The sequence below is a fragment of the Miscanthus floridulus genome, chromosome 7 (assembly GCF_019320115.1).
Source record: "Miscanthus floridulus cultivar M001 chromosome 7, ASM1932011v1, whole genome shotgun sequence".
Lineage (NCBI taxonomy): Eukaryota > Viridiplantae > Streptophyta > Magnoliopsida > Poales > Poaceae > Miscanthus > Miscanthus floridulus.
In genome coordinates, this window is record NC_089586.1 from 89,398,952 (window position 1) to 89,422,843 (window position 23,892).

General features: G+C 45.1%; 1 protein-coding gene and 2 pseudogenes across 2 annotated transcripts; 2 read left to right on the forward strand and 1 right to left on the reverse strand.

The window, feature by feature from the left end:
- The first annotated feature begins 1,141 nt into the window (after positions 1 to 1,141).
- Positions 1,142 to 2,317, forward strand: LOC136463753 (acetylajmalan esterase-like; annotated as a pseudogene).
- A 98-nt stretch (positions 2,318 to 2,415) lies between these two features.
- On the reverse strand, positions 2,416 to 10,586 carry LOC136467259 (CMP-sialic acid transporter 5-like). Of its 2 annotated transcripts, XM_066465882.1 has the most exons (16): positions 10,327 to 10,586; positions 9,971 to 10,229; positions 9,628 to 9,744; positions 9,069 to 9,125; positions 5,715 to 5,792; positions 5,564 to 5,608; positions 5,406 to 5,465; positions 4,945 to 5,067; positions 4,734 to 4,811; positions 4,489 to 4,558; positions 4,026 to 4,133; positions 3,817 to 3,950; positions 3,659 to 3,735; positions 3,376 to 3,424; positions 3,235 to 3,299; positions 2,416 to 2,779 (listed from the first exon to the last, which is right to left on the reverse strand). In XM_066465882.1, exons 2-15 carry the CDS (start codon positions 10,139 to 10,141, stop codon positions 3,249 to 3,251), a joined length of 1,218 nt encoding a protein of 405 aa, XP_066321979.1. In that variant the 5' UTR covers positions 10,142 to 10,229; positions 10,327 to 10,586; the 3' UTR covers positions 2,416 to 2,779; positions 3,235 to 3,248. The 2 variants fall into 2 exon arrangements, with proteins under 2 accessions (XP_066321979.1, XP_066321980.1); XM_066465883.1 differs by lacking the exon at positions 9,069 to 9,125.
- Positions 5,799 to 8,747, forward strand: LOC136467260 (protein CANDIDATE G-PROTEIN COUPLED RECEPTOR 2-like; annotated as a pseudogene).
- Positions 10,587 to 23,892: the final 13,306 nt, after the last annotated feature.

Here is a 23,892-nt window from a genome sequence, read left to right on the forward strand (position 1 = left end):
CTGCAAGAACTCAACGATGTGCCCCGGCAGTTCCCCAGACAGCGAGGACAGGCGACCAGCAAGCTGATTCCTCTCTTCTGGCAACATCCGCGGCGCCCGTACCTGCTCCTGCTTCTGCTCCACCAGAGTTGAGATCTTCCTCCTTTTCACCGAAGGCGCATTGAAATCTTCCTCGATTGTCTTCGGTCGCTGGTTGGAGGCCAAGAATCGATCTTTCTTGCCGGCAGTCGGTGCGCCACCCTTGCCTGCACCACGCTGGGATATAAGCTCTGCTTTCTTTAGGAGACCGCGCAAGGCATCGAGCTCAGACGCCAGGCGCTTCCGTAGGAGCTCCTGGGATGACATCTTGCCGCCGACGGTTAAGACCTCCATGCCGGCGGCGGTCACGACGCTGTTGCGGTTACGGATCATCTTGGTGAGGCAAGCCGACGAGTCTCGTGCCGGCGCGACGCCGACACGAGGACGCTTCTTCCCGGACGCGCGCTCACTGGCGTCAGAAGGGGCAGTTGCGGCGCAACGAGCGACGGCGCCGGCGAAAGGGCGAACGGCAGGCGAAGGGGCGAACATGATCCGCCGCAAAGCAAGCAAACGGGCTCTAGGCGCTACCTAGACGGTGGCGAATCTCAGCCGCCGCCTGCCGAAGGGATGGAGGGAAAGCAGTTGATGGATGGGATGGAGAGAAAGATGGCGGATACGATACTTATGGCCCGGCAATTCGAGTCGAACTCTTAGGATCGCCGGAGAATTAGGAAAATTGAGGCAACTTGGAGTCGGAGTCGGAGACGAAAGCGAATCTTCTGAATCGACTGCTCTGCATCTGGTTCCGTCTCTATTTCGGTTCACCGGTATTAAATGCTCGCGAACTGGCCATGTTATTTATCGCCCGGCAATTCGAGTCGGACTCGTTGGATCGCCGAAGAATTAAGAAAATTATAAAGGAACTTGCTGTTGGAGACGAAAAACAAGGCTCGGAATTGACTGCTCCGCATCTGGTTCCGTCTCTGTCAGTTGACAGACAGGAATCCTAGTCCGAAAGGCTCGCGATCGTCTTCAGGCGCCCTCCATAAAAAACGCACCCGCTGGCCTGCAGCTTCTTTCTCGACACCAACAACAAAGCAACGAACCACTTGCAGTACGTTGCATGGCGACCATGGCTCGCATCCTGCTCGCCGCGTTCGTGGCGCTGCTTGTCGCCGTTAGCCCGTGCCACGCAAGGCCGGCTCCGCAACAGGCAGCGAAAGAGAAGGCGGTGGTGGACAGCATCACTGCCATCTACAACTTCGGCGACTCCCTGTCGGACACCGGGAACCTGCTCCGCGAAGGCACCACCGGCATGCTGCAGCACACCACGGGACTTCCCTACGGGTCCGCCATCGGCGGCGCCACCGGGCGATGCTCCGACGGGTACCTCATGATAGACTATCTCGCGAAGGATCTCGGCTTGCCTCTGCTGAACCCGTACCTCGACAAGGACGCCGACTTCTCGCACGGCGTCAACTTCGCCGTGGCCGGTGCCACGGCGCTCGACGTGGCGGCGCTCGCGAGGAGAGGGGTCGCCGTCCCTCACACCAACAGCTCACTGGGCGTGCAGCTGCAGCGGTTCAAGGACTTCATGAGCGCCAACACCCGGTCCCCGCAGGAGATCCGCGAGAAGCTGGCTCATTCGCTTGTCATGGTGGGGGAGATCGGCGGCAACGACTACAACTACGCCTTCTCGGCGAACAAGCCGGTGGACGCATGGCGACAGGCGTGGCCGAGGCGATGGCGCTCGTCCCGGACGTAGTGCGGTCCGTCACGAGCACGGCCAGGGAGCTTCTGGACATGGGCTCGAGGCGGGTGGTGATTCCGGGCAACTTCCCGCTTGGGTGCGTGCCGAGCTACATGGCGGCGGTGAACGAGACGGACCCGGCAGCCTACGACGCCAACGGCTGCCTGGCGGCGCTGAACCTGTCGCCCAAATGCACAACGTGCTGCTGCAGCAGGGCATCCGGGAGCTGCGCCGGTCCTACCCGTCGGCGACTATCTCCTACGCCGACTACTTCTACGCGTACGTGCGGATGCTGAGGGACGCCGGCAAGGCGGAGTTCGACGAGGCGGCGCGGACCGAGGCGTGCTGCGGCGCTGGCGGCGGCGCGTACAACTTCGACATGGACCGGATGTGCGGCGCGCCAGGCGCGTCGGTGTGCGCGAGGCCCGACGAGCGCATTAGCTGGGAGCCTCGGACGGCGTGCACCTGACGCAGCGCGCCAACAGCGTCATGAGCGACTTGCTCTACCACAAGGGCTTAGCGTCCCCAGCGCCGGTGGATTTTCCGTGAAAATCAAGATTCAGCTTCATGGATGTTCCCATTTCAACAGTATGTCAAAAGAGACTTCGAGGTTACGCAGAAGTCAAACACTGAACACGGTTGGAGAATCAAGTAACAATGTAGTAATAGTATAACAAATAATCAATAGTATAAAGAAAAGGATCCGTACAAAAAAATATTATCACGTCTCCGTTGTTCATATACAGCTCCAGGAAAATTTTTGGTTACAAGTATCGTATCTGGAAAATCCCTATTGAATTATATGCCTATCAAAATGTATGCTGCCCTGTCACTCCCACGGCCACTGATGGCCGGCCACCCGCCTCATCCCAAAAATGAAACAAGAAAATGGAGAACACGTTGGTACTTCTTTCCTTGTTTTGCCTTTACAGTGTACAATAGTTTATTCAACTCACAATGCTACATGAAATCTGCTGCTCACACGGCAAAAAAGCTGTCTTCCTATCCTACCTGCAGAACAGAAAGAACCGGAGTTCATGTGCTTGTGAGAGATAAATATTCCAGGAAACTTGTCTCACTTAGTATATTGCACATAGAAGTATAGAACCCATGTGGAAATCAAAATCTTATATTTTAGCCCACAGCTGCCAACCTATGTCAAGCTAATAGGTACAGCTAACCAGATTATTTTCATCTTCAAGCATATATCCGAAACAATGTGAGCCTATGGATCAGCATTTGATGCCTCTACCATCAATTTGCAACAATTTGTTTTCTTAAATTGCTATAGAAAATGAACTTTCACGGACAAATATCCACTAAAAATCATGATTTATCTTGTGTAAAATATCTATAATCATACACCTTACTGAATTGGCAAACTACGCGCATATAGCTATTTACCATGTCAAACTGTCAACTGGGCAACACATTAGAAATCTGGCTACAAGAATCGATGTATATACCTCAAGAAACTAGTTCATGTAGGCAACAGCGGTTGCCTCTCATCAGTTCCAATCCAATGGCTCGCCTGAAATGAAAGCCAAATTAGATGTAGCCTCTAAAATGACACACATCTATTCTAAAATGGAAAATGAGATACTCACATCATCAGCGGCACCAGCAGTCATATTTACAAAAGAAGATTCAGATGACCTGTGAAAAATAAGCACCACATGAGGCCACATGTTAAAACAAACTTAATAAACAGCTTGCTATTTCTACAACAACATTAACAGGCATCCCAAAGCACATGCCAAAGCTATAAAAGTCTAGATGGGGATGGACACAGTGCAAAACAGCACTTCTTCAAAGGCCAATGCTAAGTGAAACCTAAATCAAGTATTGAAGTAATTTGTTAATACCATTTGACGCGAGATAAAAACTTACCGGTGATTTTGGGTATCTTCCAACTCTATTAAGTCAGCTGGTTTGTCATCTTTGACTTTAGCAAGTGGAGAGAAGAACTAAGGAGAAACGACTGTAAGATACATGAAATACAACAATGGTTGTTCAACAAAATAAGTAATAAAAAAAGGTCAGTTTACCTGGTGCATTGAAATAAACACCACTGATATGCCCAGGAGAAAATTAATGGTCAAAGTATGCCCCAAGAATGCAGCAGAAGCTAGGCCAGTAAATATTGTGGCAACAGTCGACGAATACTTCTTCAAAATTGTGTCTGCAGTGTATTTCAGTTAGACAATAGATGTGATAACTGCAATAATAATAAAGAGCAAATGTCAAAAACCATTACCTGCATACTTAAAGAAGAACGAAGATAGAATGCCTTGTGCAGCATTGTTACATATGAGAAACATTGTGGCCCTTGAATGTCCTCGAAGAATATTAAAACTTTCTGGCCCTGCAAAAAGACAGGACAATGTAATCATCATAAACATAAGGCAGACAACATACCTATCGTGTTTGCCTCAGGAAAAGGGGCATTCACATCCCACCCCGGCCCCCCTACTAATCATTAGTAAATACTTTAAATTCTAATAATGTTCTACACAAAATCAGTAAGCTTTTATGAGCTATGCAGTTCGTTATGCATATCCTTTTTGTTGGTACAACTTGTTAAGACCACCATACAAAATTATTTTTCTCATTGCCATCCAGAGTGTGGACAGATAAATACAGCTAGTGGCCTAGTGCACTAGAAATGCAGCTGCCATCATCTATCAATGTAAAACTGAACTTCAAATGAAGGTGCACACCTTGGAATAAGGCAGTCCCGAGAATGCCAAGGAAGTTGAATATTGCTCCATATCCATACAGAAACAAGTTCTACAATTAAATGGAAAAATCATTAACAGAAATAAGGGGCACTATGATAAAACAAATAGCAAGATAAGCAAGTCAAACCCTTTCAATATGAAGTTGGAAAACAAAAACAAAACTACGATGGACCATACAAGCTACTCTAGAGGAACTCAAGGCCAAAGGTAAACTAATACTTTACCTGGAGATAAATGCTAGTGTCATATTGGCTTTTCAAGGCATATTCATTGTAGACAGAAGCCACTGAAGGAACAGTTACCTACAATTCATAGTAGTAAATAAATATATCAGTAACTTAAGTTGCAAGTCTACTTTTTTATCGAGATAACTTATAAAAAGAAGTGTACATGAGGGAAAAGCAAATGAGAACAGATGGTCTAGCAGCAACTTACAAAAATCAATGTATATATGTAGGCAATAGCAGTGACAGGAAGACCAAATGCCGTATTGCCCGCAGGTACAGTTCGGAGTTGATTGATGCTGATTCCAATAAGCAATAGAGCAAGAGCTTCCCACTGTCAATATTAAAAAAAAAGGTGGGAGAAAGGCCAACGTAGCTTGAGGTCAACACTGTTGCACCTGACAAAAGCATTCTTAAAAGGAAGTACAGCATTTGATAGTTCATTTTATGCTTATATATGCGGAAAAGGCCCATCAGCTCTTAAAATTCATGTTTGGCTTCATTTCTAGCCTAAACCAACTTTTTAGTACCAACATGAGCCCCCAACAAAAGCGAAAAAAAAAGTGAGAAAGAAAAGACATAGTCTAAAAGCACAAATTATCTAGCACACAATACTCCCAATCTTTAAGATAAACATAAATTATTTCAATATAATGTCAATGTTACCCTTACCTGAATAACTGAGAACCTCCTTCTCATTATAAATTTCAGAAGAACAGCTATAACCAGTACCTAGAGAAGTTTAGACCACAGGTACTTTGAGATGTATGCACACAATGACACAAAGTATAGCTAAAGCAGCACAACTGAGCAGTACAAGAAAAGTGTACCTTGAGGTTACTTAGCATTTTCACAGTCGCAGGATTGAAGTACAACTGCACAGTTGGCTCAATATGTCAGGTTGTCACAATATCACAAGGCAATATCAATATTTACCCATAAAAATTACAATACTCTGCCAGTAAACAAGGCAAACATTACCTGCATTATGAATTTTAGGTAATTGTTGATGGCATATAGAAGAGCAGGAACTGCTAGAAGTACATTATTACGGGCTGCCTACAAAACCAAATAGTGAATGATCAAATAATCAGACAATGTAGCAAAAAATAAATATGGAGCAACAGTACATATCAAAGTACAATATATATTGGAGAAAATTTCTTATTTGGCCCTGATTGAAACTTACCTTTCTTTCTTGGCCCTGAAACAAATTTTCTTATCTATTTGGCCTCACTTGAACTTTTGATTTCTAATCTGACCTTACCGTCACCTCTGTGCAAGTTCATCCAGATTGAGTTGTCAGGTTTTTGTTAAACTGACAAAAATGTCCCTGGATACTACAGGGCCCAAGGAGTAAGGCATGTCTCTCCTTCGTGTCATCTCCTCCATCTATCCCGTCTCCCTCCCACTCTCCCTTCTCAACCCTAGCGGCGGCGGCGGCGGCGGCTTGGCGCGCGGCGGGGCGGCAGGCCGAGCGGTCTCCGTTCCATCTTCCTCCTCCTTGGCTTTTGACCCACTCGGCGGCCTCCGGCTTTCCCAGTCTCCACCACAAAGCCAGTGGAATCTTTCGGCAATCGAGCAAATCGATCTCCGTGCAATTCCACCTCCCGAACCGAATCCCTCCACCGACCCAAACCCTAGCGCGCACCCACGTCCCTTCCCCTTTCCTCGGTGTTCGGGCCGGTGTTGGTGATGCGGGCGCTGCTCGCGGACGGCGGGATGGCGCTGGCGGTGGCGCCGGAGGCCAACGAGTCGTCGGGCGGCGCTGCGGTGTCGCTGGGGCCCGTTATGGTGGGCGTCGGAGTGCCACGGGGTGTTGTACAGCCTGGCGGTGATGCTGCCGTCGCTGGCCTTCGTGGGGTTCCTGGCGTGGCAGGCGCGGCGGAGCTTCCGTAGGCTCAGCTACGGCCGCTCTCATGTCATCGTCGTCGCGTACTACGCGCTCCTCTGGGCCGTCGCCGTACTCAACCTCCTCTGGTGCTTCCTGCAGGTTCGGATTGGTTCCCTGTGTTGCTTATCTCTAAGTCCCGTGTGCCTGGTTATGAAACTCTCCGTGCTTTGATTGGGTTGTTGATTTGGTCATTTGATGATCATTAGGGGGAATGCTTTCCATTAAAAAAAGTACTTTGCTGTGCGTGTAGTTTAAGTTATGACTAGTGAAAGGCAGGGGGAATTTCTTCTTGAAAAGTAGGGGCAAGTGGAGCTAATGAGAGATGAACTTGTTGGTAAAACTAAGCTGTGAGAAATCTATACCAGATCATGACACTTTTGAATTGTATTTTCAGGTTTGAATGATAATCAGTAATGTTTGTATGTTTTGCTAATGTTCAATGGCTGAGTAGAATAAGTAGGTAAAAGACTGGAAATTGGGAATTAGGTGAACTTTTGGTCAACATTAGCTATACTCAAGTAGTCTTTTGATGTTTCAACTCGATAATGAAATAACTGAAGACCACATCGTGATCGAATCCTATGGGTAGGATGGGTAGGCTAGGAGCTGGTCACTCGTCAGGGAGTCTCAATGTTGAGCCAGTAGCAAGGCTTGGTGGGTTTTCAAAAAGGAAATAGCAAGCTCCTAGGGTCATGTTATAGCTGGTAATGATGAACAGGTGGGAAGCTCAGCTGGGTTAAGGAAAATTAAAATCCCTGATGGCTGGGTGTTGATGTCAAATAATATTTCGCATTGGTCTGGTTATTAGGCTTAGATTTGTGGTGCACATCTTGGTATTGCTACTAATGTAAGTGGATTAATCCATTTTTAGATTTGATATGGTCCTGCTGTACAGAACTACAGAAGGAAAATCAGATGAACAATCTTGACTTATGAATCCAAAATGTATGCCTGACAGGGCATTCTCTTGGAATGTACTGTCACTGTTTACAAAATCAGGAATGTTATTCTTGGAAGTCAGTCTCATAGCCTTTCTACTTCAAGGAAATGATGCCAGTGGTTTTGAATCTTTGGCACGAACCTTTGTTATCTCTGGAGCTGTAGTTGCTGCTGATGTATTGCTCAAGGTATGATCTACTCCAAAATTCAGGCATAGCGAACAGTAACTAACTTTTCTTTGAAGTGATGTGTGTTAGGTTTCATTACTTAGTTGTTGCAGTTTTTGGGATTCAACTAGAATTTTTTGCGATGCTGTGTCGTATTTGCTTTCTTAGCAACATTCTAAGTTAATTGACTGGTGTATCTGGTCCATAATGTTAATTTATTAGAGAACCTAACCTAACACGCCTTTCCTTGTTTCAATGTGTTAAATCATGTTGCAAGTGGAAAGCGGATTAATACTCTAGTTCACTTGTTGCTTATGGATTCTCCACAAACTTGTGCTTACTGGAGTCTATGGCCTGATTGTTTTCATGCATCATTCAAGATGGAGAGACAGGCTGCCTGGTAATTTTATATGTGTAGGAGGAAGACATGCTCCTAGAGAACGTCTACTATTCTGAAATGAAGGATGCTGGGTTCTTTGATGCTGACTGGGATTGATCTGTGGCTGCTGCGCTGTATGAACTACGCTGTATTTTTGTTATCTGTGTACTGAACGTAGAACAGAAAATGTATGTAGCTAACCGTGGTAATGAATGGAAGTATGTAAATCTCATTGCTGCATACTTCAGATATCAAGTGATTTCACCGTTGAGATTGCCACCCCAACGATGGGTGATAAATTCACGTCTATGATACAAAACTATGAGGTGGACCGTCTAATCTGTGTTTTTGCAGGCTCGTTTATAAATGCGATCTTATCACCTAGGATTCTATCAAAGAAGAGTATGTTTGCTAATGCTACGTGCAATACTACATTGCTTTCTCAGAGCCTTGTACATGTACCGCGAAAATTGATGCTCGTAGGTTCGCTTTTCTTGTCTTGCGTCTGCGTTTCATTCTACTCAACTGCCTACAGGCTACAGCCTAGAGGATAGGGAAAGTGTATTGCTCGTGTTTTTTTTGGCGATGGTTGTGGAAAGGAAAGCGTGTTGCTTTTTTTCCGTGGCCCTGGAACCACTGCTGGCATTGTGATGCAAACGCTACTATAAACAACTTTGAGCAGGCAAATTAGCATGGAACAATCAAGCACCAAACCCCACAAATGCTCTTTGGTTCCTCATAATATCTGAGGGGTAAGTTGGTCATTTCATGTACCACTTAACACCGTTAGAGGCCGCAGCTGACGGTAAGGCCAGATTAGAAATCAAAAGTTCAAGTGGGGCCAAATAGGTAAGAAAATTTGTTCCAGGGCCAAGGAAGAAAAGCAAGTTTCAATCAGGCCCAAATAAGAAATTCTCTCTATATATTGTGGTAGATAAATCAATGAGATTGATCACCTGTATGAAGGTTGAACGTGCCAAAAGTGGCTTTTCTCCAACCTTTTGCTTTCTAGACTGTCACATTGGAACAGCACAACAAAAAGGTAAACAAATAAGAAATTATAAACATAATACTACAAACTTAAGAGAAAACATTGCAGAGTAACTGTGATCCGGTATAGCCACCAGGCACCATGAAATTCCGAAGTGAGGAATACTAACAAAATCCTAAGGTAATCTGAGCACACAGAAAACAGCTTATTTGGACTGACCAAGCAAGAGTGCCACTCCACATTTTAGAAGGCATTAACTACTAGGAAAGATGGCTTCATGTTTTGTTGGACAAACCCTTTTTCCCATTTCCTTTTGCATGTAAACACTTAGATCCTTACTCCAGAACCACAGATCATAAGAGTGCTAAGTGGGCTGCTTATTAGGAGATCGTAGATGTTATCAGACTCTATCATGTGAAAATAGCTCATGCAAAATGGATCACTCTTCATTTCTAAAGTCACTTAGAGTCAGAATGCTTGCAAAAAAAAAGGACAACATCAGCAAGAAAATAACAAGAACAAACCTGAATTATGAGCATCACGATAGCAAAGATGACTTTCATAACCTCTGTCAGAAAGTTAACACTGATAGGACTGAACTGAAACTTCCCATCAACCTTTGACATGAACACTAGGATGGGCTGCATAAACAAAGTCAAACATTAGCATAACGCCCCAAGGCCAATTATTTGCTATTCAGATGAACGTAACACTACAGCAAAGGGCCATGTCAAGCATGCGAGGCATCAGTACTAGTAAAAGCATTACTTCTGTACCAAATCCGTGAGGCCATTTCACTCAAGCATTGATCGTGCAAAGGTCTCCCACGCGAGGGACTGAAAATGAAGCGTTTAGGCGCGCACACACCTGGAGACCAACAAGGATGCAGTCACCAACGACGAGGAAGACGTTGAGCGCGCGGAACTTGGACGACATCTTGCTGCGGTGCTTGTCGTATGCCCTGGACACGCTCCGGGGGCTCGGCACCACCACCCGGGAGCGGCACACGCTGCATTCCCCCACCCCGTTCCGCTGCATCTCGGCAGGCCACCAGCTACGCAGGCCACGCCTCCGCCGAGATGCCGCTCAGTCCCCGCGGCCTCCGAGAGATCACGAGAGCATCCACCTACAGCGACCACGCCATTTTCAGCAAATCAGCGGCAATACATCGGAGAGGACTGCCTAAGCGAGCAGATCCGAGGGGTTCAGCTCGGCCTCTGTACCTCGTGATAGGCGTAGCGGTGTCGGTGCGGATCTCGCAGATCTGGCCCGGCCTGGGCACCGCGCTCACGGCGAACAGGGCTTAGTCCGGCTGGGTTTCGGGCGGGGATTCTGTCGAGAGCACGATTGTTTGATCCAGCGAGCGGAGCGAAGGAGCCTTTGCGAAGCTGCCTCCGGGGTCTCGAATTCCGGCAGGAGTCGGGGACGCGGGGAGGAGAGAAAGCCAGTGAAGGGGAGAAGAGAGGAAGGTGGGGGAGGAAGAGGTGACGCGACAGGAAGGCGGGTGTTTCGGTCTATTTATATTTCCACACGTATCACAAATTTGTGTGTTTTTGGGGTAAACACGGAATCTCGCTCGAGTGTTTTTCCGTTTTTTTTTTACTTTTTAGCCCTTTTTAAAAGTTTTTCACAAATATGCCCCTGGACCTAGAGGAAAAATTTTAGAATCTGGACCCCTAGCTCGGCGTCATCGATGCTGACGCCGAGCTAACACGTCTCGACGTCAGCGCCCTCTTGGGCTCGAGACCAACGTGGAGGTGATATGGCAGGGAGCTCGGCGCCAGAGTGACTGGCGCCGAGCCCTTATTACGTATGGGCCCCGCTTCTCTCTTCCTCTCTTCCTCTCCCTCTCCCTCTCCCTCCAGAGCAAAGCAGAGCAGAGCCCTGCCGTCGCCGCCGCCCGCGTACGCGCCTCCATCGGCCGCCCTCGCCCACACTCGCCTCGCCACGCCATACCCCGCGGCCCTTGCCCGCGCCCTCGCCTCGCCCGACGTGTCGCCCGCGGCCGCCTTGGCCGCGCCCCACCACGCCGATGCCGTGACCGTGCCGCCTTGGCCGCGCCCGCCGAGCCAGACTCGCCTCGCAGAGCGCCAGGCATCCCGCGCCCGCCACCGTCGCCGTCGGCCGCGCCACCGCCGGCCAGGGTCATCGGCCTGACCTACGCCCGGCGTCCGCTGCGACTTCGTTGATGTCCGTGGATTAGTCGTTGGAAATGTAAAAATTGTGAATATGTAATGTACCTACTTAGTTGGTACTTGTTATTTACTAGTTAATATGATGACTCAGGTAGTTGATTTAGTTAGTGATCTAGTGCGATATATATGTATATAGATAGGTACATAGATATAGTTAGATAGCTATTTAGATAGGTAGTTACATATTTAGTTAACTAAATAGGATATAGCTATTTAGTTAGTACACTGTATCTATGTATGTAGTTGTTATCTTATTTACTTAGTTTATAGTTAGAAAGTACTTGTTAGGTACTATGTATCGTTTAATTTAGACTAAAGGACATGTATTTCGTTATGTGTTTGAACTAGATAGACAACCTAATGACCATATATCATGGAGGCGCCATTGACCACGATCGCTATGGATATGTTGAGTTTGTTGACATGCAAAGCGTGCCTGTGCTATTCAATGATAGGCATTTTATTTAGTGAGATAGTTGCAAGGACTCAGGAGGAGCTGCATTGCCTTGGAGATGATGGCATTGCAGTTGATGGTGTACTGCACCTAGGTTCTCCTCCCAACATCCTCAAGCGAATGATCCCAATTGGTTATGCGGATTAGTGGGAGAACTATATGAGATCGGCTATGAAGAGCCAGCTGCAATGTTTGGACGTGGTTGTGCATCGGGTGTTAGTTGATCCCAACCCTCATAGGTTTTCCCCACCAATGAGTCAGCAGGCAAACATCGACCCTTTCGTCCCGAAACCTGATATGGATGTGGAGGTTGCACCTATGGTTTCCGATGCTCAATCTGCCCCCAATGCGGTAGTTGGAGATGCTTATCAGACTCATGTTGTTGTGGCAAATCCTTCTCATGAGATCCCTTTGACACAGAATCATCCGAGTAAGTGTCTCAACCACATGTTTTTTTGGAGCTTACCCCCTTCCTTACATCCATTTCTTTTATTCTTTCCTCATTTCTCTACCTATGTTGCAGGAGACATTCCTAAGAATATAGATGTGCCCCCTATTGCTGCGCAAGTGTACTTTGAAAATGGATTCTATGGCTCCAATAGTATTGAAATTATGCATGATTCGGAGCCATATGAGATGGCAAGGGCTCTTGATTCTAATGATGATCGTCCTGTTGGAGAGCTGACAGAGAGTGATGTTGAGATACTAAGGCGTATCTTTCCCGACCGCCATGATCCAAGAGTTCACGAGTTCAGCGATCTTGCTCATTCGGATCAGGCGTGTGCAGAAGGACGTGATGATGAGCTCCTAGAAGCTCCTGTGGCCAGCCCTAACATGGTAATTGAGAATGGGAGGGTGTTCAATGACCTCCGTGCATTGAAGAGGTGGTTGTAGACATTTGCAATGATATGAAAGAGACCTTACAAGGTCTTGCATTCATATACGGAGCACCGTTACATAGTTGTGTGTGACAAGGAACGCTGTCCATAGAGGATTTGTGCAAGGAATTAAACGGTCACTAGAAAGTAGAAGATCACAAAAGTTGTTGGGCCACACAATTATGCTGACCATGAGCTAACACTAAGGCATCGACAGTTGACATCTACCCTCATTGCCAAGCGGTTGATGGGAATATTGCAGGGAGAACCCAACATGAAGGTGATGACAATTATCAGGACTATTGAGGTGTTGTATGGAGGTTATGTGATAACTTATGATAAAGCTTGGAGGGCTAAGCAGCGAGCGTGGAAGATAATATATGGGGACTGGGAGGATGGGTACGAGCAGCTGCCAACACTTTTCAATGCAATCAAAGCGGTGAATCCAGGCATACATTATGAGTACATCCCAAAACCAAATGCATGGAAGGATGGGAGGCAGATATTCTTCCATGCTTTCTGGTGCTTCCCTTAGTGTGTCGAGGCCTTTAGGCACTGTCGTCCCGTCTTCTCCATTGATGGTACGTTCTTGATTGGTAAATACCAGGGCACACTTCTTATAGCCATATCCTATGACGTGAACAACAAGTTGGTTCCTTTAACATTTGCTTTGGTTGAGAAGGAGAACAATGATAGTTGGAGATGGTTCTTGAGGCTAGTCCAGATACACGTGGTTGGACCTAACAGGGAGGTTAGCGTCATATCTGATAGGCACCAGGGCATATTTAATGCCGTGCGAGAGCAAATAGAGGGGTATACACCTTTGCACCATCGTTGGTGTACTCGACACCTTGCCGAGAATCTACTCCGAAAGGATGGTGTGAAGGGTAACTTTGATCTATTCCAAGAGGTTGCTCGACAGATTGATGACAAGTACTTTTAGAAAAAGTTGGAGCAGGTCAGAACCACATCAAATGTAGAAGGTAGACAATGGCTCATAGGTTTGATGAGGGATTTGGAGAAATGGACGAGAGCTCACGACGTCGGTGGATGGATGTACGAGTTTCAGTGTAGCAATATGGCGGAGTCATTCAATAAGTTGCTATTGGGGATACGTGGTATGCCCGTGAATATAATCGTTCAATTCACCTTCTATAAGCTTGTTGCCTGGTTCAACGATAGACATGCCCAAGCATTGAAGTTATGGAGTGATGGAGAGATATGGGCTCCGAAACCGAAGGCACACCTAGAGAAGGCAAATGAAAGGGCTGACACACATGAGGTTACATGCTTTGATCATGCCATAGGAACTTATCAGGTCGAGCATAGGGGCGGTACAACATCCGACGATGAGGTCCGAGAGTCGAGGATACATGTGGTTGTCCTCTAAGATTTCAAATGCACTTGTGGTAAACCAAGGCAGTACCACTTTCTTTGTTCTCATTTGGTGGCAGCAGCTAGGCATCACAACTATAATATCAAGAGTAGGATACCTCATGAGTTCAGTATTGACACGCTTGTGCACACATGGAGCCCCCACTTCGTGCCTTTCTGGGACCCGAGAGAGTGGCCTCCATATAATGGGCCAAAGTACATTGCGGATCCAGCGATCAAGGAAGAGAACGAGGCATAGGATGGTTATGGATCAGATACCCAGAAGAACGAGACATGGGAGAGGAACCCCATTTGTTACTGACCCCGAGCAGTACGAGTATGGCAAGTGTGGTAGACTTGGCCACAATTCATGAAGTTATCATTGGTAGATTAGTGAGGTACGATTATTGGTTGACTATATTATTTATTATTTGTCGTATTCATTTAATTAATTATGCATGTAATTGTGTTAATTACTTGTACATTTCTAAGTTCATGTTTAATTGCATATTGAATTTCTAATTCACTGACTTTTTTTGTAGGATGGCGTAATTCCACCTGCTCGATCCGATGTACGAGGAGACCCACTGAGGACGTCTCATAGCGCAGGGGCAGGTAATAATCTATACGTTTTGTTCAAATTTTGGTGAGCGTACATGTGTTCGTGAAGTAACATGAGACTATTTTTTAATCTATGCAAGACCTTCCGCTCCTTCGTCCTAGAACCCACAGTGGATTCTTAGACATGTGGTATGACGACAGGTACACTTCTTTCCTACAAAGAGCTGGACTGGATGTTATCTCTTTTCAGGTTCATCGTGGGTTGCCCAAGTTCAACTCAACGGCCATAACTGCATTGGTTAACAGGTATTATATTCAATCATTGTCTTCATTCATGGCCATTAGTTCATGTGCTTGCCTTTTTTACATGTAATCTTGATTTGTCTAAAATATAGGTGGCGGTCGGAGACTCACAGCTTCCACCTACCTTTCGGGGAGATGACAGTTATGCTCTAGGATTGTTAGAAGATGCTAGGCCTGAGGATTCATGGCAACCCAGTCACCGAGCAATATAGGTCAGAAGGCTAGAGAACACGAGTGCAAGCCTTCCTTGGGTGTGAGCTTGGCGAGCAAGGGCTCGTACTTCTAGAGTTCTCATCTCCTGGCTCTGGCAAGAGTTCACATAGTGCCCCGAGGAGGCAGATGAGGAGACAGTTGGGTACTACTACAGGGCATGGATCCTACACCTGTTTGGCTCCGTTCTCTTCCCTGATGCCATGGGTGACACTGCGTCCTAGATGTGGGTCCACTGCCTCACTGACTGGGACTAGGCGAGTCACTACAGCTAGGGCTCTGCAAACTTGGGTTTTCTATATCGGTAGCTGTGCGAGGGGTATCGTCGGACTTCGTCCAACGTATCACTTGGTAGATGCGTGTACCTGTTACAGCTGTGGATGTGGGCTCGTCTTCTAGTTGGCCGTCTAGAGGTTCTGGCTTATTGTGAGTGGTTCCAAGGTCAGCCTCTAAGTCGGCAGCCGACGTGGGCGTACCTTTGGGACTAGGTCAGGGTTCCGTACGCGAGGTTAGAGCAGGCATACATTGAGTTCACGAACGAGCTAGACACGCTGACGGCGTCTAGTGTAAGTAAATTTTATTTCCCATGCTGGTTTGAAATGGATTAGTATACCATCTAACATCTTGTTTGGACATATTGCAGGTGGAGTGGGAGCCGTACGATGGGGAGGGGGCACTTCCTTTTTAGTTGAGCAATGTTTATGGGTTCGACGATGACTTCTATAGGATGAGGTGCCCTCTAATTTGCTTCTATGCTGTCAAGTTCCACCTGCCAGATAGAGTTGCACGCCAATTTGGAGTGAGACAACTTTGGCCTACGGCTCCGTTCTCGACTAGCGTTGACTCACACAAGTAAGTGTTTTGCTATTTCAAATGTCTCATGATGGTCTATCTCTATTAATATGGTGACATGTACATGGATTCAAGTAACGATGACATACGTGTAGGTTGGATCGTCAGAAGAACAAAAAGATTTATGACTGGGAGAAGCACCACTAGTCCTACATTGAGCAATGGGAGGAGATGCACGACAACGTGGACGAGAACAACGAGCCGCACACAAATCGTGAGTTCAGGTGGTACCAAGCTTGGTACCAGCATGCGACACGTTGCAGCCTGAGGGTACAGTGGACACAAGATGACTACGTCGACATCGAGTCCTCCGACGATGAAGATACGGCGTACGACCAATCTACTCGTGCAGGAAGGCAGGTGGAGGCAGGATCGATCTTGGACAGAGTGGTAAGTCAATTGCCTTATTTTTCTATGTTAAGTTGCATACCAATACATTAGACATTCTTGGACCGACATTAGGAGTTATCTATTTTAGTTAGTGCCACCTTCGAGCTGTATCACCCTTATAATACATTAGATTATTATACAAAAGAAAACAAAACCTATTGCTATCTGTTCAGAAGTATTATTACTGAGAACTTTGTTGTAGGGCAATACACTCAAATTCTCCGTTGAAGAGATTGAGCGTATTTGGCCGAGAGTCAGGGACGACTTCATGCTTAGCTTCATGGATGTAAGATTTGAAATATTCTTTCAAATATATTATTAATACGTTAGATTCTTTTAGTTAACACAATTTTGTACAACAGAGGCTGTCACATCAACTATGCCATGCGGCTGCTCGTTGTGGTTGTAGGACAGACATGACGCAAGATGTGTATGTTCCTTCCGCAGGCAGAGGAGGCTTGGGTTCCTCTAGCTAAGCAGCTATAGGGGATGGGGACAGGGACAAGGACGGCGATGAGGATGACGATGATGATGACGTGGACCAGAGGCACAAGGAGCTTGGCCCCTCTTAGCTCCATGACGCTCCCTCGACTCAGCCTACACCACCTCCAGGCACTAGGCAACGCCATCCGCGTGACCTTTACACTCTAGGTATGAGCGCTCTCAGTCATAAGGGTAAGGGCAAGAGTAGGAGGCAGTGAGGGTTGTGGTAGATGTTAGTATGCACTATTATAGATTTTGTATTTACTTTCCTATAACTATTTCGAATTGTATGGACATTGTGGACTATGCAGGACATGTTATATTGGTTGTGATGTCCGTTGTGGTTGTATTTTGCTCCTTGGATGATTAAATGTTTGAAATATATAATGATGTCTCTGTTTGTAACTATAGATGCTCTAGAAATAAGGGAAACTCTAGCGAATTTTTTTCGTGAATCATTAATCATACTATACTGCTAAAAAGGCTCAAATCTAGTACATAGATTAAATGTAAATTTATTAGAATGTGTATAGTCCAATCGTATCGTACAGACTTGGGTCGGGACTTTCGACTGTCGGAAGTTTCGACTCACATCGGGACTTCCGGCTGTCGGAAGTTCTGACTCACGTCAGGACTTCCGACGGCCACAATCACTGCGCAGGCTAAGTGACTGGGCGTCAGGACTTCCGGCATGAGTCATGACTTCTGACTATCAGGAGTTCCAGCTTACATCAGGACTTTCGACACCAGTCTGCTAGTGTCGTCCTCAGCCTCCTTCACCTGCAGTGTCGTCCTCAGCCTCCTTCGCCCGCAAGCCCACCTCTACTAGAGCGATGAGCTCGCTCAGTCTGCCAGTATTGTCCTTAGCCTCCTGCACCTGCAAGCCCACCTCTGCTAGAGCAATAAGCTCACTTAGTCTACCAGTGTCATCCTCATCCCTGTCCCCCTCATCAGACAACACAATCGGTGATTGAACGGTGCGACCAGCTCACGATCTATGCTAATCTAACTTCTTCTCCTCATACCTTGCATGAGCCACCTCTGCGGCATGTTCCTCGCTGCAACCAATCCCTTCATGTATAAAATGCAATCAGTTAGCAATGCGATTATATTACATTTAAAATCAAGCAACGAAAAAAGGCTTTCAAGCACTCACTGGCACATAATGCAACAACATGCTCGTTCAAGATCTGCATCTATACTCTTGTCTCCTCCCATGCCTCCTTCCTTGCCCTCTCCTCCTCTAACATCATCAGTCTCTCCAATACCCATTTGTTAAGTCCAACATCGATCGGGTTATAAATATCGCGCTGTCTAGCGAACTCACGCATCTTTTCTTTGTGATGTTTAACAAATAGGTTGACGTAGTCAGGTCCATATCCCCTCTTCCGTGTAATTACTTTCCTCCCCTTCAGTTCATCCAAGAACTTAGCTTGACCATCATAACATTCCCACCTGCATTTCCTAGTGCTCTGTTCAAAAGAAATATTATATCATATATGTCTTAGCAAAAGAAACAAAATACGATTTTATGTTAACCACAAAAATAATCAACCTCATCATACTCAACCATATGGCCACAATAATGGCATATTCAAGCTCCGAAGGGACTAGGCCATAGTTGGATTTAACACCACATTCGCACATGACAGGAGGTGCTTTGTAAATTACCCTTTCTTTCTTCTTTTCCTTAACCTTTCGTGGTTCTTCCGGCCATTGGTTCTTAGGACCATACAACCACTCCTTGAAACGACACTTCACCATTGAAAACACCTAAACAAGGTGACATTAGTACATGAACACATATAGCTCAAGATTTCAATACATACACTTTGCACTTACTTTATGCTTGTTTGGACAAATAAACTCCAATGTATTCTCAGGGTTTATCACAGCTCGATCTCCACAATCACACAAAGGAGGTTCCTTGAGTCGTCTAACTACAGCTAGGTGCTTCTCCTTAGCCATCATTGGTGGAGGGTTAGGGGGTAGAACCCACCGCTTGAAGTACTCACGTGGATGTCTCCCTCTAAACCAATCGTCGAAAAGGAGGTACCTAGGATCAAACTTGTCTGCACCATTGATTCACTGAAAGAAAAAGCACCTCTCGTGGTCCTACACAATGAGATTCCAACAAAATATTAGTAGCATACTTACACAAATAAAGAAAAAATATAGTAGAAACAATTTCTTACATTAAAACGACTGCATGTGTAGAAGCACCGCGCCGATGTGTCTGAATGTTTCGATTGAAAAACATAGGCCAGGAAACCACAATCATAGTTAGGGACAGGGAGGTCAGGAGGGACAGGGGCATCTTTGCTAGACGCGTCGGGGTATAATTCTTGAGGACGACCCCGTTTTCGCCAAGACTCCTCCCGAAATATTTCTTGCATCTAACAAAACAGATGTAATTTAACAAACATAAATCAAAATATCACAAACAAATGTCAATGAGAACCATAACTACAATACAACCAATTTCGTTCTAAGAACCCGAAAGCAATTAACATTAAACCCTAAACCTAGGGTTTCCCATTTGATGCACAACAATAAACCCATAACATAACTACATGCGTCTAGGTTCGCTAGCTTTTACACGCCTTGGCATCATCCTACGGTTGTATAATACAAATATTGAGGGATAGAATAAAACCCTAAGTAATGACGAGTCTTAGGTTAAAAATCTGACTAATATATACCTAATCGATGCGAAAAAACTAGGAGAGGAGAGAGGATACCTTGCTCTCGAAGATTTACGGATCAAATTAAGGTTTTCAAGGTCCAATATGCCGATTAGTGAGGTAGGGCAAAGTGGGGAGAGAAAAAATCCGAGAGGGAGGAGAAAGAAGAGGAATAAGGCTCAGGCAGGAAGGTTGGGGCCGAGGTTGTGGCAGGGAGCTCGACACCGGTCACCTTGGCGCCGAGCTCCCTGCCATGTCACCTCCACGTTGGTCTCAAGCCCAAGAGCTCGGTGCTAGGGGCGCTGGCGCCGAGACGTGTTAGCTTGGTGCCAGCATCGATGGCGATGAGCTAAGGGTCCAGATTCTGAAATCTTTTCTCTAGGAGCGTATTTGTGAAAAACTTTCAAAAAAGGTCTAAAAAGTAAAAAATTCAGAGTGTTTTTCTCTTCTTCTGGTTAGGAAACTAACACTTTAGGAAAAGTCTGGACTATTTTAAGCAAGTTCCAGGTTTCCTTGTCCTAGAAGGATATGGACTCATACCAAATTATAACTCTCATACCGTATATGGAGTATTTACTAGACTATATATTTGGAGGAGCGCCCATTGTAATTGATATAAAAAATCAGAAATAAAGAGAAAAGCTCCACCACAACTTTATGTCTCATGTGTTCTTACTTTTGGCTTGGGTGATCATGTAACAAAGAGAGAGATCCTTACCGCTAGTAACGTGATTACTTAACACGTTATCAGCACGAGACTTTACCATCCTTCATCAATCTTGCCACCGCTTACACATCGTTGGTAATATCGCCGGATCGGTTGTCTACGTCGCCACCAACACAAGGTTGCGACCACGCCGTTTTCTACATCGACGCCGACATTGCCGAAAAGCTACGACAAGCGTCGATTTCGTTACTGCCGGTTCCGGATCTACTTACTCTTCACTGCTTCCGGCCTCCACTGCATCAAGCTTTAACCTGCGTCACGAGATCATCTACACCACACCGACGGTATGTAGCAATCGTGTCTCGTAGTACGCTTCTTTCGATAGAAATCGATCTGGAAAATTTTCCCCCAAATTTGTTCTTGCGGCTGTTCAGCGGTATGGTTCAATCCTCTAGCAGAGCACTCGTGTTTCTGGATCTCTCAGCACTCGATTCAATTCCTTTTGTAAATTCGGTCTCTCGTCCTCTTTTTCTCCAAGTTCAGCGGCCTCAGAAGGGGTTCGAGCTCGAGGGAGGAAGGCCGGTCAAGTGGTGGGGGCGGCGTTTGGGTCCTGATGGCAGTGGAGGTGGCCAGGATAGGTTAGGGCAGGAGCGCCCGGAGCTTGACGCAGAAGAAGGGGGGAGAGGAAGGAGGAGGCCGCTCAGCCACGCTATGGTTTCGCCGGCGAAACCTAGGGCCGCTGCGCGGGGCAGTGGGCGGCGACGGGGGCGAGGAGGAAGAAGAACAGTAAAATCGAGTGCTGCAACACCCACAACACCCGAGTTCACAATAGATAGACTCTCTTTTTTTCCCTTTTTTGAGACGGCGTCTCTGGTGCTCTGATTTTTTGGTGATAATTGACGTGTGCTGCCACCCAAGTTTAGTCTTTCTCGACTCAAATTAAATTTGTCAATTTTATTTTATGGACTACCCTTTTCATTCTAAATTATTGATCATTTTAATTTGTTTTTATTAAAAACTTTTCAACTAAATGCGGGATTACAAAAAGGGGCATTTGTCACAAAAGTGGACAAAACATGAGGTAAGAGGAGACATTAAGGATACTATATAAAATTCAAGTGTTGGGCACTAAATCCATTTGTTTTACGCTACTGTTCAAGGTTGGTGACGACCAAGAGAGTGAGATTAGCCAATGTTGTCTATACAAAGATGATCAAAGCCACTAGAACACACTAGGAAATAGCTTATGTTGATGGAAGGGGGAAGGCCTTGTTTGTCTTTTTTTTATGTGGACAATGACGCCGCATTCTTGTCATAAGGTTCTCTCTTCTCGTCCCGAAAGGACTTATTAAAAAAATGGTACCAATTTTCTGGTAGGCGTTGTATCTTACTTAGAGACTTCATCGTGGCAAACACCCTCTCCTCTTGGTGTTTTTGTGGTGCACAAGATGGTTATTAGAATATTAGTTGCTGATGCAATAATGGTAAAGCCATGCTTTTTGTTTCTAATCTATTGTTTTTCAAGAACAGTCAATACACGTGTTTCTACCCCTACAACCTAGACTCCTATTTCCCCACCTATATACAAAATACATACATTAATTAACGATTCAACGTATAACGCTCAAATCTCAGCTATTGATATTAAACTGTATAATACGCCATCTCGTTTAAAATACCCATTGTTTTGGTCTCATTCACAAATATCAAAGTGTTGTTTCTATAACTAGCATATACCACTCCACAATGATTGCATTATCAACTATATATAACATCTTTTATATGCATCTACACCCAAAACAAGCATTGTCAACTAGAAGGGTAATGCCTGGAAGCTTGATGGTCTCCCCAACCCATTTGGATGCATCGTCGCTGCTATTGAAATTACCATTATTACATGTTCCGCGTAGGAAAGATTGAGGCTTCGAGGAGCAAATCCTCTTATAGCCCAATTTGCTGGATTAGTGCATGGAAGTATTTGTTTCATAGTTGGTTTATTATTGGATGATAGTATTATCCCCAAAAAGCCAAACTTCCCAACTTGAAAGTTCGCCATTTCTATGTGGAAGTTTACAAAATAATTCAAACTAAAAGAGGAGACATGGCAGGATGGTTCATGATTTTTTTTCGTCAATAAGATGTTGATGTAATGTTGTGAATACATTTACATGATGATGAAGCTGGTTTGGCAGCTTGATGCAAAGGATAATTTTCTATTAAATCAGCCCACAAACTATACCTAAGTGAGTTGGAACAGGAAGAATGTCTGCAAGGTCATTCGGGTGGGGACAATGGTAATTTTAAATGGAAACAAATATGGAAATACCAAGTCCTAGATAAGATGAAGCATTCATTTGGAGGTTGGCCCATAATAGTTTACCACTATGACAAAATTTAAAAGAAGGGGGATGAAGCTTGAAACTATTTGTCCAATGTGTCACCGATTGGACGAGGATGGAGGGTATCTTTTCCTCAAGTGCAAGTGTGTGTGCCAACTTTGACGTAGCCTTTGAAGAGAAACAGATTCAACTCCTGGATTTTTCTTCAGCGCAACATGTCCTAAAGGAAATATGGAAACTAAATGAGGACTTGAAAACTGAAATGTTGACATTATTATGGTTTTGGTGGACTACTCGATACAAGGTCTCTCAAGGAGGAGTATTTATATTGGATAAAGTGGTTTTCTTGATTAGAGATCAGTGAGAAGTTTCACCAACTACTTAAAGCCAAAACAACCAAAACAAAGTCATGTTCCTTTTTGGCATATGTGGAGGCCACTAGAGGGAGATTCCCCAAAATAAATGTTGATGGTTCCTTCAGTAAGCAATGTGGAAATGGTGGTTGGGGCGCTATTGCTAGAGATGGGCGTAAATTGCAGAACCTTTAGGATCCCCTCCATGTAGAGGCTATGGGCATCACAAATGCTTTGAAGATTGTTGATGTTCTTGGTATGGGAAATATCATCGTAAAGATAGATAGTATAAATTTGAGAAGCTCTTTAATAGAAGAGATGGGCAATGCCATGGTAGTTGTTAAACACGCTAGAATGTTGCTTTCTCTTAATAACTTTCACATGTACCATGTAACATATTGCCTGAGAGAATGTAATCGTGTTGCACACCAATTAGCTAAGCTTGGTGCTTCTCTAGAATCATTCGAAAGTTGTTATGTTTGGCTTAAAGATTTTCTGGAGATTGTGTCAGATCATGTAGCCGAGTCTGTTGGGTTGCATGGTTAATGAATTTGTGTTCTTTAAAAAACAGTTGGTATGGATGTATATGTATCCTCTATCCTCTGCTGTTCTATTCCTCTCTGTCTATTCATATTTTTTTTTTCATATCTCTATACATAGGTATGACTTTGTTATATTAACTATTTGACTATTCCTTTGTTTCCACATTAGTTTATTAGTAGCAAGTGCGTGTTTTATACCTGTAGGCCAATGTCGTTAAGTTTTAATATAAACTTAGATGATTCTATGTTACAAATGAGAAAAAAGGGAATGGTACAACTGTACTGATAGTGCTTTCTCCATTCTAAATTATAAGATGTTTTGACTTTTTCTATATCCATAGTTTTTACTATGCACTTAGATATATAGTATCTATAGATACATAGTAAAAATAATATACCTGGAAAAACTAAAATGTCTTATAATTTAAAATGGATGAGTAATATATAGTGCAAAAATATCTTTTCATATATTCTATTCCGTAGTATAGTCGGAAATACTCTCAT

Coding starts and splice junctions, on each gene's coding strand:
- LOC136467259 (XM_066465882.1), bottom strand. CDS start 10,141: ATGCAGCGGAACGGGGTGGGGGAATGCAGCGTGTGCCGCTCCCGGGTG. Junction 9,126..9,627: donor TCGTGATGCTCATAATTCAG/GTTTGTTCTTGT, acceptor CCAATGTGACAG/TCTAGAAAGCAAAAGGTTGG. Junction 5,793..9,068: donor CACGTTCAACCTTCATACAG/GTGATCAATCTC, acceptor TTGGTTTTGTAG/GCAGCCCGTAATAATGTACT.